At 35.9% G+C, this 15,376-nt stretch overlaps 1 protein-coding gene across 1 annotated transcript in view; it reads left to right on the top strand.

Moving 5' to 3' along the window:
* The window catches only part of SRCIN1 (SRC kinase signaling inhibitor 1), a 146,457-nt gene extending 134,110 nt beyond the window's left edge, over nt 1-12,347 (top strand). Inside the window, exons 18-19 of the mRNA XM_015810452.1 lie at nt 5,677-5,817; nt 12,213-12,347. Coding sequence (XP_015665938.1) covers nt 5,677-5,817; nt 12,213-12,347 — 276 coding nt within the window. The remainder of the gene's footprint in view (nt 1-5,676; nt 5,818-12,212) is intronic.
* The last annotated feature ends 3,029 nt before the right edge of the window (nt 12,348-15,376 follow it).

The following is a 15,376-nucleotide window of genomic DNA, read 5'->3' as shown; positions in this document are numbered from 1 at the left end:
TGCCAAGTTCAAAACAGGACAAATGCAAATGACAGCCCACCTAATTCTTCTCCAATCATCTCGAAGCCTCTTTACTATCCAAATCTCAGTTTCTGTTGAACAGATTCACTTGTTTGATGTTCCTCTTGATCTGCTCCTCCTCTTGATTCTTCTTGAAAGTGTCATTTACTGTCTGTCCTCTCAAGATTTCATTTGTTTTCAAGAGAAAAGGTGTGAAACCACCAGTTGCTGGGACTCTGTAAAATGGGACTTCAGTCTCACTGGAAAGTTAAATGAACTGTTTTTAATTTCATTATATGTTCTTTCTTTTTATAAAATAGTTTTGGTGTTCTTTAAGTTTATTGCTGTTTCTTTAGTACTGTTGTAATTACCACTTTCCACTTCCTGTTTGTACTAACTTTTTTCTCATCACCATCAGATCTATCTCGGAAATGAATTAAGTACTGCCTCTTCATAGAAATGAAAGGGGTTTTCTTGAGTTTAACTTTGAACATATCTGAACTACAAATTTAAACTACTTGGCACAGCCTGGTAGTTCAACAACCGTAGTTCACTCTCAAGAAAAATAGAGTTTTGCAACAAAAATAATAATAATCCTCGAATCTCTAATGCAAAATTCTTAGCAACCCATGATCACCACCAGAAAAATCTTTAACAGTTTGGGATTATATGAGGGGGGTAGGCAGTGAAAATAATTTTGATGAGTTTAAATGGATAGTGTTATTGTCCCTTTAAGAAATACAACAGTTTGTCCATCTACTCATTGTTGTCTCCAGTTCTTCCAGTTGATAACCATACTGTATATTTTAATCTATTTATTTCATTAATCTGTTTATGTATAGAACTAGAGGATTAGATTTGTATTTACTGTATTTCTCTTACCAAATCCCCAGAAATGAGTTAGGTTTGTGGACCAACCCAGAATCTTTTCCTTTTAGTTATCAGGACGCCATGGAACACTATTTAATAAAAATGGACTTAGAAACTTTCTGAGTTAACTCTCTATTTTAAATGTAGCAGAGAGGACAACCCCCTAAGGCATACCTAAGTATGCCATTGCAGACAGACAGAAAGAAATGAATTATTCATTTACTTTTCAAGATTGGGAGGTTTCATGGACTTCTTACATGTCCATAAAATAAGAACATTTTGCAATTTGAACTGGCAAGAAATAATTCACACAAGATGCTGCACCAAGCAATGTTCAATCTTGGTGGATGAGAATAGTCTCTTCATTCTTTCAATTTCTGAAATATAGTTATGAATACCTGTTTTTAGGGAACCAACCAGCATGCAACTATACATGTATTAGCTATAGCTACAGTATATAGGTTTTAGGTTCTCTTCCAATTGTTTTGAAAAGAGCTAGGAAGGTATATTGACATCTGATTTGGAATTCTAGAACTACTAAAGGAATTAAGCTATGTAATAAAATGAAAGCTTGACAATGTCAGACTAGACAGAATTGTAAAAATAAAATGTTACCCTCCACCTATGTTCTTCTCTTTCCTTCTCTTCAAAGTTGGAAAGAACAAGCACTTTAAAACAATTTTTCTCTGTTGTTAGAAAGATAATTTTTTTCTCTTTTGTATAAGCCGGAAGTCTCTCATTTTTTTCATAGTACTTCAGGTCCAGACATTGGCAATGTTATATTTCAATGAGACCACAATGCTTAAAGGCCTGCTTTAGCCTCCCTTTAAAAAGGAATCTTCCCCCACCCATTTTTCTTCCAATTTATCGGCACACTGGGAAAATAGGCAGTAGGTTTATTGCATAGAAGGTGAGGTTTTTCATGATTTTTCAGATCAGCAGTAATAGAGATCCAATGCTTGCTACATTTATCAACAAAATTCTATGAAATTGGAGGAAATAAGGCAGCTGGAAGCAGTGAAGCTGTTGGGCTCCTTCTCATACTTGTTACTTAAATTTAATTATTTGTTTACTTAATTTTAATTATGACAGGTTCTAATTAGTTTCTTAAAAGAAGATCTTAGACATAATCTTCCCTTTATTACATTTTTTTCCAGACTGCAGAAATAAGTAACTGAGAACAAAGTCCTTAATTTGATAAGCATCCCCCAAAGGTTTTCAGGAGAACTCAAAACAATGTTTGGAAACTAAAGTTTATTTCAGATATCTGGGTGCTTCAAGATGAAGGCTTCATTGTGCTTCTCAGATATATAGTCAACTTCTATTTGTAATTCTGCTTCCTATATTTTCCTCTGTATTATCCCTCCCTCCCCTGCCAAAAATTAAATATGTGAAGACAGTGAATATGATTCTCCTTTAATACTCTTATTCTATGCCAAAATTTGAGTTAGAACTATTAGCATTTTTTAAGTTGCAGTACACAGGAACCTAAATTAATCACAAATTGTGATCGCAACTCAGCAAGAGTTAATCATTTTCAGTCCTGTTAATAAAATGCAAGAGATGATTTTCCTCTATGGTTGCCTGATTTTCTCCAATATCCATGAGCCTTTAAAGAGCTTAATTTTATTTGTTTGGGGTACAGATATTTACAGTTGTTTTATTATTTTCAAGTAGTATATTCATGCGCTCACATTCACATACAGCTTTTTATCAAAGGTATTGATTTTGAAGAAACTGTTCAAAAATGGTAGCCTCCATAAAATATGCAAATCAAGAATATTTTTATAATTTGGTTGACAGCCGTTAGGCATACACAGAAGTATGCATTTGGATTTAATTTTCTGGAAATTCTGACCCATCTCTGAATCTAGGCTGCACAAATTTCATGAACATTCCCTAAGAACTAGAAAACTGCTTTGAAAATAAAAAAAATTGAAAGCTGATATTTTTAGGTTTCTGGTACTGCATATAAATATAGACATGAATATCAACATATTAAAATAAAGATTATATATTGAAGTTCAAACCTGTGAAATTATACAATGCAGCCAAGTTGTCTTGACAGTGATTTCAGGCAAGGAGTTGCATACAACTGATAATTTTGATAATCTATGGGAAAGTAAATTAAAATGCAATATAACATTAGTAATACTCCAAATCTCCAATATGTGATGGAAATAAAATACAGCAAGGCTCTGTGTAGGCGTCTCTTATGTCTCTTCTCTCACATAGCCACTATATTAATTCAGAAGGTATCAAACTCTCATAGTCTTCCTGTCCTTAGATATTCATAAAGCATTTGACAGAATGAAATATACATTTCTTTAAAAATGTTGTTACTGGAAATAGGATTGCTAGATTTAATCATCTACTCTCATCTAACACAAGCAGTAATTAGCATCAATAAATCAAATTAGAAGTTATGTCAAGCATTCAAGTTCAGTACAAAAATTGCATACAATTTCATAGATCTTGGTAAATTCTTGGTGCATTTTTTACAATCCGCATAGAAATATCATAGAGTTAGAAGCAGTGGTGGGATTCAGCCAGTTTGCACTGGTTTGGCAGAACTGATAGCTAGTTTTTTGTTGCCCAGGCCCAGAATGGACTTCTGGAAGCAGCATCCATACAGAGAACCGGTTGTTCACATATTTGAATCCCACCACTGGTTAAAAAAGACCATTTATGTCACTGAATTAGTTCCCTGCTCTTACTATCTGTGATTGCTGGCTGTTTATTCTGTAAACAAATATATTGATAGAGAACACACAGGTAAATTATTCTACTATCAACATTACTTTTACTACCAAGAATTCTTTTTGAGTATGGGCTCTCCCACCCAATTTGTATCACCCCCAAGTATGGGAATTTTCCTTCCACTTTTTTATCTTAGTCATCAATAAAAAATATTTAAAATTAGAAGATCCAAAACAGAACTTTGTTTCACCATAGTACATGTCTGTCTCCAATTTGATGAAGAATTTTTGAGTGTTCATTAGACACCACTTTCAAGCTAGTTTTTTAGCCATTTAATTGTCATGCCCAATACATATCAAATTTGTTAATCAGAAAGGCAGGGGGTATTTTGAAAAATACCTTATTGAAATCAAAATGTATTATATTCTCAATATTCCTGTCTATTAAGGTTGTATTCCCATCTAGTAAGGTTAATCATGCAAAACCATTAGGCAAACTCATGCTGACCTCTGATGATGATTGCCTAATATTTTTCAAAATAAATACAAATACTTAAAATTTTCCTAAGTGTTAATGTTAGACTGACTGCTCAATAGCTCCTGGATCCATTAAATTTCCTGAAACTTCCTTTTTTTCTCCCATACTATATAAATGCTCACTGAAACCATCAGTTAATACCTGGGATGGAGTTGATCTGATTGCAGATTTAAATTTAGTCATAGACATATGTATTCTGAAAATGTTTCCATCATCTTCATGTTTCAGCCCCTCTCTTTTATTCATTTTATATTTACATTACTTATGTTATTGTTGGAGAAGATTGAATCAAAGCAAGAGTTAGTAGCATTGCCTATGTCTATGTGTTTGTGTGTATCATCTATTAGCATTTTGACATCTTCATTGTGCAGTTAATATCCTGGCTGTTTTGTTTTGAAGAAGCAAAAGAAACTATTTTTATAGTGTTAGTATGTCAAGTCATTCCAAGCTTTACTTTTCAGGCACTAACTGTACAGCAATAGGCTTTTTGTCAGTATCCTTCCTAGTATCCTTTCATTGGCTTCAGATCTTCACTAAGCTTTTTATGTAGCCACACCGATTTCTTCTTCCTCATTGGAATTGGTATAGGTAAAATATTGGAATAGGTAGAACATTCCTGTTTTTTTCTGTGATTTGAATAGATAAATTACAATGTGATGTGAGCCTTTATCAATACTTTGACTAAAATTGTAATTCTTTTCGCACTGCTTTAGACTATTTTTAAAAAGTTGTATTACAGTATTAAAAGGTTTTGACACTTTTAAAGCTAATAGTTTTAAGTTGCTTGAAGTGAGAGATAAGACATATCTATTATTATGTTTTTTGAGCATAAGTTATCTACCCACAGGAACTGCTTTACATCTACATACGCTAGATCTGCTATATTGTTGTATGAAGAAATCCTGTATGCTAAAAATAAAACCCTTTATCTCATTCCTATGTTATCCTTCTGCTATTTTCTGCTACTCAATTAACTTCTCTGTTTCTTTGTTCAACTCTTCTTGTTCCTCAAACCCCTCGTGCATTTTTAGACTGGCAGCAGGGGTGAACAGAGTAAGGACTTGTTTTAAAAACTTGTACTAAACTCGCATTCTGTAATTTCCTGGGCCTGTGGCATGTGCTTTGAGAGGCTGATCAAAGAATGTGATGGGTTTGGTAGGGTACTACTGATGGAAAGTTGTTTTACATTTAAAAATTATTTAATTTTCTTATGCCGCAATACAATAAAATTGAAACAGATAAGATTGCCATGAAATACTTGTTCTGACCAGAATCCAAAGAAAAAAAATAGCCTTTTTGACATCTCAGCTGCATTTTGTGTCAAAATTATCAGACAAATGGTTACTGAACAGTTAGAATGTTTGGGGATATTTCATGACATCGTAGCAGCTCAATTTACTGGTGGATAGAGGAATTTGCTTTTGGCAGGAAACACAGCTGCCAATTCACACTATGACAATACAACTGCAGAAGCAAAGGCAACCCTTAAGCTATTATTTGTGTTGGTTTTCAACATCCTTGTTTCTTAACCTATCCCCAACAATATCACTTAATCTGTTATTTCCCCAGAGTGGTGGCGGTGTCTCGATTCCAGCCATGAAGATGGTCAATCCAGCATCACGGCTAAAGCAAACCCAGCAAGGCAGCCCAGACAAAAGCAAACACATAAAGCAACGCATGGAATACATGCGCATCCAGGGACAACAGCAGGTAGTTTATTTGTAGGCCACTTTGCCATTATTCTGTGCGAGTATGGAGACAGGTTAGCAACTCTTCATTTTGGTAGTTGGGCAAAAAAAAAAAAAAATTATTCCCAGGAAAATAGTCCTGTCTCTGAGGCTTTGGGTGGGAGTTGCATCCATTTTGAATATAGATTCTTAATAGCCCTTTAGATTTGGAATGTGGTTTTAAAATTGTATTCAGAGTTGATCTTTATCCTACCTGAGATAAAATCCACAATAATTTATCATACTGGAATTTCAAAATGAAGGGATACTTACTTACCTACTTACTTACTTACTTACTTACTTACTTACTTACTTACTTACTTACTTACTTACTTACTTACTTTTATTTATTTATTTATTTATTTATTTATTTATTTATTTATTTATTTATTTATTAACAGTGACAGTGGGAGTTGAGATGATTCCACTCTCTGCAGGTATATATATACACCAAACACTAGAGCACATCCATTTTTCCTGAGATCTACTCCTACCTTACTCAGGCTTTAGTTTCCTCAGTTGTTAAGGGCCACCCACGTGCATTTTCCAAAGAGTCACCCATTCCAGACATTAACTTGAATTCACCCTTTCAAAATGCCTGGCATATTATAATAATAACCCAAATGTACAGATGGCATAAAAAATGCTATCTGCAACAATTATAAAAAAAAGTCAATTCACAATAACTCTGCAATATTTTTTGAAAAGCAGAAGAAAGTTAGAGCAATTACAATAAATGCATAACAATGGCTTGGGGGAAAAAACAATCAAAACCAACTAAAAATATTGAATAAGGATAAGCTTAAAATAAATCCTTCCAATAATTAAAAACAACAACAAAATACAAGTTAATATCTCTTTTTAATGTAAATATATGTTTACTATACCTATACTTTTGAATAAAATTATTCTATAATTCATTTTACTGAATTAATAATAAGACATTTGGGAGGCAATATAAAAATGGATGAGAGGTCCCTGAAAGATGCAAATTGTGGCAATCGTTTTTTTAAAAGAGATCAATAAAAATTCTCATGGATCCTAAGCTTATTGTTCCAGGCATTAATATTTCATAGATGCTATAGTTTCTATGCAGGTGCTATTTTCCCCCATTGACTTGGAGGTAAAACTTTAATACTTAGCCTAGTTCTTTGATTTTCATCTGGATTGATTCCCTTGAGCATGAATTGATATTTTATTTTAATGATCCCATCCAGCTTTCTCAGAAAAACACAATAACATCACAATTTAAAATTTGTAAAAATAAACAATGATCCATCAGTTATTTCCCATGGAGAACCCAAACAGGGCTTTTTTCCTATGGAGGTACGTGTCATTTATTTAATTAATTTGAAGGAACTTAAAATAAAATTCAAAATCCACTGGCCCCTTTATCCATTTAAATTTTTACAATCCAAACTGTTAGTAAGGGTTTGTTTTTTTTTGCTTAGATTATTTTTTAATCCTTTTTTCTGTTTTTTTTCCCCTTTAAACATGCCCCAAGCCATAAGAACATTCACTGGATGGTTTGGTTGCTCTGCTGCTCTGAAGATATCTTTAACATTTAAATACCTGTATTCCAGATGTGTGTAAACAGGTAGAGTAGTGCTGTACCCCATGTCCATAAAGAATCTGCTGAGGTTGTATCTTTCTTCCTCATCGCCCAGTGTTCTTATTTATGCAGTGCTGCCTTTCAGTCCTGCCTAGTCCTGCAGGCTTCCTCATGAGGAGCTGACATTCATAACACACATCATCAATCTCTTCCCTTTCTTTGGAAACTCTGCTGGTCTGGCTCATCAACCATCGATTCCCAATTTATGCTATACCTAATTATTAACATGGATTGAGAAATGATGGAAGAATGTCTGAATCTGGTAAGGTGTTGTCTGGTTGAACACTTTGCCTAAGAAATAGATGTTGGCCACAGACTATAATGATTCATTCCTTCTATATTCCATAACTGTTCTTCACTATCCCTCCTCTAATGAGATAGAATTACTTTTTGTGCATAAAAAGTAATAGCTAAATTTTTTGGATCCATTTGAGGAACCCTAACATGGAGAGTGTGCCATGATGTATACGCCAACCATATCTCAATGACCTACTGGGTGTTCTTTTAGATTTCAAACCAGGACCAAACTCAAAATGCTGTGAACAGTTTGGAAAAGTTCTAAATTTGGAATATCTTTTATAGTGCTTTGCCTTGTCTGTTTAGAGAGGCCTGAAAGGGAGAGCTGACAAGTGGCAGGGTTCACACAAGCAAGGTAAACTCAAAAAGAAATAAATATGCCAGTTGCATAGCACCCCAATAACTTTAAATGGTCAAAACAACCTGCTCAAGGTTTCAGTGGTGGAAAGGCAAGTTATATGGAAGTGCCATCAATATTTAGGCAGGGATGAAAGATACTTTCAGGTTGGATGGGCAAATTAGCTCCCAGTACCTTTTCTGGAGGTCAAGTTATATCAGCAGTCTCTTCGCTCTCCAAAGCTGTGTCCCTCCATTTGAAACCCAGCTGGCTATCATAAAGCCCTATCCCAGCATTCCTTTTCTTTCTCTGGTCATACAGTTCTTTGTCTATGAATATGCCTGGATGGAAGAAAGAGGTAGGCAAGCAATCTAAACTTCAGAATGTTAAAGTATGACAAATGATATTTTTATGAGAATATTTTAGTGTTGGTAATATTATCATGATTCCCACAACTACAAACATTGACAGTATATTGCATGCCTTTATAAAAGCTGTATAAATTGTTTACAATGAAAACAAGAGATATTATGTGAATTAACCAATCTGCAGCTGCATATAACAATTTTAATTATTCTATATTAATGCCCCACTTTCATAACTATATAGGCAACATAAGAAGTTTCATTTTTCTCATAGTAGAAGCAGTCACAATGAAAATTCTTCCCCAGCAACACAATTAGAAATAAGAAAATAAAATTTCCCATTTACACCATTAACAATTTCTTTTTCCACCTCTAAATTCAACATACGAGGGATTTTTATTAGGATTGCAGTTGGGAAGTAAAAGTCCTCTTTTATTTGACCTTGATTCCTGGCAAGATCATAGATACATCCATATAATTTTATTGGCAACAATACAGTACAGAAGTGATTTATCACTGTCTTTTTCCAGGATATTTTTTAATCTTCCCAGTCTAAAATTTAAACTCTTGCCCGTTTTATGATTCTGATGGAAAGGAGGGCCCCAAGGCTAAATTTTATAAATTTCCAAATGAAAATCCAATGCACATAATGAATATAATATTTATGCAGACAGTTCTGTTCAGCTCTAACTTGAGTCTTTTTTTATCTGAACATTAACTAACTGAGTACAAAATTTAACAGTTGTAGTCATGCAATGCACAGAGACAGTTTTGATTCACTATTCACTGGGAAATGAAGGAATTACAAACACAATACAAATTTTCTTCTTTATTGGTATCACTATTCACTAATTATGCAAGCGCCTTGCCACCCTACTGTCTAAGTGCACTAGTAATGGTTGGGGTCTAAATGGTTTAGTCAGTTCAGTTCAGCTGGGTTGACATGCTTCTGTGTTCTTGCTGATGCTGACAGTGTACCCAGTGGCTTGCCAACTTTCTGAGGCCACAAAGCAAGGTAACAACCACCATTTTTCCATTACTTAAGCACAACATATCTACCTGTTTCTCCCTCTCCCCCCCTTTGTTCCTGGAGACTTGATCTTCCTTTCCATAAATCCTACCCTTTTTCCTTTCTTCTTGGCCCCTAAGCACATTTGATTTGCTGGTGCTTTCCCCAGAATTCACTCCTGCTTCTGTCTTCTTTTTTTGTCATGTGTGAGTAGATCAAAGACCATGGATACTTGCTTTCCCATGTTCTTAATGTCTCCCTAAAGGACTCTGTTTTGCTCATTTGGCAATAGATAAACAAGCTTTCCTCTCCTACTCCAGACATGGGAGAGTAAATGGCTAATGGTGAATTTGGCTGTCTTCTTTTGACTTTTTGAAATGTTTTGCCATTTTGTTTCTAGATGTTTTAAAAGTAATGTTCTCAAGGTGCCTAGGCAGCATTCTAGAAGTTGTAGAATGTACAACTTGTAGGATATCAGATTGGGGAAGCATGGTCTATTATGAGATATACGTTATGAGCAAAATGAGTCTATGTACCCCTCTTGGTCACTTTTTTCTGCCTAGCCCCATTATTTGTATTTATTTATATTAGTTGCAACACAAACCTAGCACAGGTGCTGTTTGTCTGTCAGGAACATTTCTAATGGTCAACTTTCTCCAAAACAATTTATGTGAATGATGTGCAGATGCTTTGCATCAGTAGCTATCACGAAACAGTAGCTATGACAAAACATTTGAAATAGCAAGTGGGCTGAGATTTGTGGGTGATGAAATCCAAAATTTAGAAGCTTCTTCTGGCAAAAAGTTTCCTGTCTATAAAGAATAAGTTACAGTACATCAGAATCCTCTCTCTTTATTCCTTTTGATGCAAGTGGGAACAGAGGGAGGTGAGACTTATGGTAATATGATTAGAACTAATAGTGTTTTTTCCCACTATGTAAAATCTTTGGAGGAGGATTATGGGATTTCATTTCTGGAATACCACCAGAACCTTCTTGATATGACTTATTTGCAACACTTCTAGTCATATATCCAAGCTTGCATACATTTCAGTAAGAACTTTATGCATATATGTAGTTTTGTTGCATGAAGGGACCTTGTGTGCTGGGCTGAAGAAATGAAGCAGGGATTGCAAAAAACTGAGTTTTGTTTCTCCAGCCCATCACACAAATTTATTTCCATGTTCAGAGGAGAGAGGAACTGGGGGAAACAAAGTGGGGATCATGAAGAGAACCCTGCTTTGTTTCTCCAGTCCAGTGCATAAATTCTCTTCTGCACATGGGGGAGATCTGCCTGCCCTCCTTTGATAGGAAGTTCTTTTTCTCTGTCTGCTTAATCACCTATACCAGGGGTAGGGAACCTTGGTTCTTTTATGACTTGTGGACTTCAACTCCCAGAATTCCTGAGTCAGCATGGCTGGTTCAGGAATTCTGGGTATTGAAGTCCAAAGTCATAAAAGAGCCAAGGTTCCCTACCCCTGACGTATATTGTCCCTTAACAATTGCAACTGGGATTGCCAGGGTTCTGGTTGTTAGTGAACCAGTCACATTGGCATCTCATGTAACCGCCTCTTTGCTCAATAATCAAGATTCTGGTTCCAGGTGTGGTGGTAACTTGAGGACCGCCTGTATCCCACACCTTTAATTTTGTTGGCTTAATATTTTTTATTCCTTGTCTTCATTTTTCATAACGTCTCTTATCTTGTAGAGGAGTAGTACGACGGATATATGTACAATCACAGAAGTGTCAGTGAATAGATTAGTGTAGCTTCTTATTACTTGAATTGGGTTTTATCTTTCACCCTTCCAGTTCTCTTCCAAGCAAATACATTTCTGTCTGCCTTGCTAATATAGTTAGTGTAAAGTCCACCACAAATCCCCATGACAAGTGATTTTATTTCATGTGCATTCAGCTACAGAAGAAAAAGTATTTTATGGGATCACAAAATGGCCAGGTTTAATAGATAGAATTCACTTAAGCAATGATTGCAAAAGAAGCCTGCTTATTCACAATTGGTTTATATTTTATTCTCACGCAGCTTTCACTGTTTTTTCTTTCCCTCCTTACCACATCTTTAGCTGAGAACTACTGGACAAACTTTACAATATTTAGCATTAAAAATAAAAAGAACTTTCTTCCCTCTATGCCAAATCTGAAAGTAGTCTGCATATTATGACATTCTTCAAAACAAATGATAATCTCTTAATTCCAACCAAAAATAGTTTTTTTGTTTCTTAATTTGATAAACAGCACCTTTGCAAGCACCAGCATTCCTTTCTTCCTTTGTCCTATACTCATTTTTTGCTTTGCCTGCTTCCACTATATGATAATGTTGTTCTAACTTAGTGTCCATGGCCACAAACTAAATATTTTAATTCTTTTTCTTCCTCATTTTCCTAAATCTGTCTTCCCTTTTTTCAACTTGCCTGTGTATTTGTATTTTTCCACCTGACTTCTCTTTCACCTCTGTGTTCTTTACATCCTCTATCTAACGTTCACTCCTTGCCCTTGTTCAGTAATCTTGTTAACAATCTACTCGCCTTGACCTCATGTTTTTATCGAGCAGACCTTTTGCCGTAGGTTTTTCATGCTCTGACTTCTAACAGAAATGTTCCCAATTAGCCTACTCTACCTCTTTCTCTCTGTTTCCTTCTATTTGTTCTGCCCTTTGAGAAGAAAATATTTGTTTTTCCCTTGGCCATTTCCCTTTTCTCCTCCTCACCTTCTTTTTTTCCCCTGAATCTTGCTTTTCTTTCTAGGCCGCTAGATCAGCCAAGGACACTGGCACGGGGAATGAGACTTCCAGCCCAGTCTCAGAGAAGCCTACTTCGGGCAGGACCTCCATCCCGGTTCTGACTTCCTTTGGGTCACGGAACTCCTCCATTTCATTCTAGAAGCTCCTTTGCCAAATTCTCCGTTGGTAGTTTTTCCTACATACTGTAACGGGGATGGGGTGGGGGTGGGGGTGGTCTGGGGAGGGCTTGTGTCTCTCTGTTTCCTACTCCCAGCTCTTCCTGAGGCACCTCAGAAAGGTCTCCCCCTTCCTTGTACTTTTCAGCATTACATCAAAATGGCCAATCTTGGTCACTTCCAAGTGGCCAATGTTTATACTACACTTGATTTTAGCCAAAAGGGTCACTTTGGGCATCTTAGTGTGCTCTAGAATGGCTAGTTGACTGTTTCTCCTCCTCAGTTTCTAAGTTGACCGATTTGTTTATCCTTTTTCATGCTATAATGTGACTGATGAGGTCTTTCCGTTTCTCCTATGAATCCTCCCTTCCTCACCCACTCCTATCTCATCCTCACTTTTCTACTCTGGCAATTTAGGTTCTTGTTGAAAGAATATTCAAACATTTAGCAGCATGTTTGAAAGCAACAAAGACATTATTGAGCACACGGGTGGGAGAGAAAAACCAAATCATATCAGAAGCCTATAGGTGGGAAGGGAAGAGACCTATTTCTGAAGATGCCTCAGAACCCCATGGACATTGCTGCTATTCATCTTTCCTTATACAAAAAACAAAGGTAGTTGTAATTAATAGATTAATATGAATCTTTGTAGGTATGTGCTAAATCATTCATGAATCAATGGTGTTTTGACTTTGGGGCATGTGTGTGCTTCCACTTTGTGGATTTCTGTTGTTCTATTTGCTGTATCAAAGACTGAGGTGGGATATGCACGTGTATGTGTGTATGTGCATACGTATGCACACACACACACATCTCTTGCAATTTGATAGCTTTGGGAGGGAGGGGGGGATGTTTTCTTCCAAAACACTGATTAAATTTGGTAGAAGAATAAAGGTTTGGGGAAAAAGCACTGAATATCAAGCTGGTAATATATTAGCCCCTTCCAATCTTCTTAAGTGTACAAAATGTTTTAAAAAGGGGAAGGAGGAAGAACACATCCAGAATAGGTAGCAGAAGGTTTACTGAACAGTGTTGAGAACAGGGTCTAAAATGGAAAGTTACGCTTCCTAGAAAATTAATCCATCAAATGTAGCACTTTAAATGTCTCTTCAGTGACCATGTATGTGAGGGGAAAGAGCCCCCCAAATGTGTGGGATACCAAATAGGAGGCAATAGTCAGGGAGATGAGGGCGTCAGGGTATCAGAGAAGCTGAGTCAGAAGGGCAAAGAAGAGTTTCACGTGAACTTTGCAGCAGATCAAAAGAGACTAAATAATATTTGCTGCAATTGAAGGGGTGGGGGTGAAGGTGATTTCGTCAGATTTTTTTCAAAATAGGGCTGGAGAAATGATGCTGGCAGAATCTATCATTTGCAGAGATTCTGTTCCTTATTTACGAAAGCTCAAACTAGGAGATGAGAAGGGCAGTGGGGGTGGGGAGGAAGATAGTGTGGAATAAAAGAAAGAGCAGTTGGGAAAGTCTTTAAATTCAGTGGGGCTTTCATTGAAGAATTTCCCACAGGATTATGGTCTCAAAAAGAGCTGAGTTTTAGAGTAGCGGATTGTAGAAGGATCAACCAAATTGGGTGGCTCTTGACTATTTATGGAGCAATTGGCAGAAACTTAAATGTACTACTGTATCTCTGGAAAGGAATTTTCATTGGGTTTAGATAGAAAAAACTATCTTTATGTTTAGTAAGTTATCAAAAAGAATTACCTGATTTTTTAAACTGATAAGATGCAGAAGTATTAGTGATTTTCTATTAGATTCTGCATGATGATCTGCACAGTATGACATTTTTTAAAAAATACAGCACAGAAAAGAAGATATATCAGTCATGGGAATGTGAGTATGTATGGTAAGGGAAGAATGCTTTGGCTGAATCACAAATGCCAAACTCTGAAACCCTTGTGGATCTGGAAAGAAAGGTGGGTGAGTGTTTATAATCATGGAGAATTTATGAAAATAAAAACACCATATGCATGCATGTGTCCAGAAAGGCATGCCAAGAGGAAGCGGGCTGGGGAGGGAGGAAATTCCTTAAAGAAAAAAGGGCATAATCCACGGGGGGGGGGGGGGGTCCCATCATGCACAACCACCATGAAATCAATGGTACCTGTGCAGATGCAAAATCACTTCCTGGCACAAATCCCATTCTTTTCAATGGCATTTGTGTATGATAATTACCCCCCCCCCCCCAGATTTATGTCCTGAAATGTTAAGCACATACAGTATATGAAGTAATATTTGACATGGAAAACGTGCATCTGTGAGGGCATGCCTCTTCATGTGTATAGCAAAATGGTGTGCTATTGTAAAAAAAGAAAATGAAGCATTTGTATGCAACATATTACAAGATGTAATCACTCCTGGTTTTGTTGACTACCTTGTTCTTTTTAATTTTATTGTCGGGATTTTTTGGTGGGAGGAAAGTGGGTATTTGTTTTTTATGGTTTCTCTTCTCTCTTTTTTTTGTAAATCAAATCATTTTTGTATAAAAATTTTAAGACAACCTTTTTTTGAATAACAAAGTTTTAAAAAACGTTTTAAAAATTAACTATGTAACAACAATCCATAATGCAATTTCTTGGGATTGCAGAACAAACAAAAAACAAAAAAGCAACCTCTTTACATTTCAGTGAAGTGTCTTAACATTTTATATATTTGTTTTAAGAAATATATTTACATATTATATATATATAATATACGTAATATAAATATATAAATATTGACAAAAAAGAAAATGAATTTTTTGTTGTGTCTAGTATATGGGGGAGGGGGAGAGAGAGAGAAAGAGAGGGAGGGAGAGAGAGAGAGGGAGGGAGGGAGGGAGAGAGAGAGAGAGAGAGAGAGAGAGAGAGAGAGAGAGAGAGAGAGAGAGAGAGAGAGAGAGAGAGAGAGAGAATGAATGATTTTGTTTTCTCACTGATTCAACTCTATATGTAACTCTTTGTGCTTAGAAGCTACATTAAGTAGTGGTAGTGTAAACTGAGCTAAAAGTTCTACTCCACAGG

This window comes from Protobothrops mucrosquamatus, unplaced genomic scaffold (assembly GCF_001527695.2).
Source record: "Protobothrops mucrosquamatus isolate PMUCROS unplaced genomic scaffold, P.Mucros_1.0 scaffold10, whole genome shotgun sequence".
In the NCBI taxonomy this organism is placed as follows: domain Eukaryota; kingdom Metazoa; phylum Chordata; class Lepidosauria; order Squamata; family Viperidae; genus Protobothrops; species Protobothrops mucrosquamatus.
The sequence above is the reverse complement of the archived record's forward strand: the minus strand, read 5'-3'. Positions and strand labels throughout refer to the sequence as shown.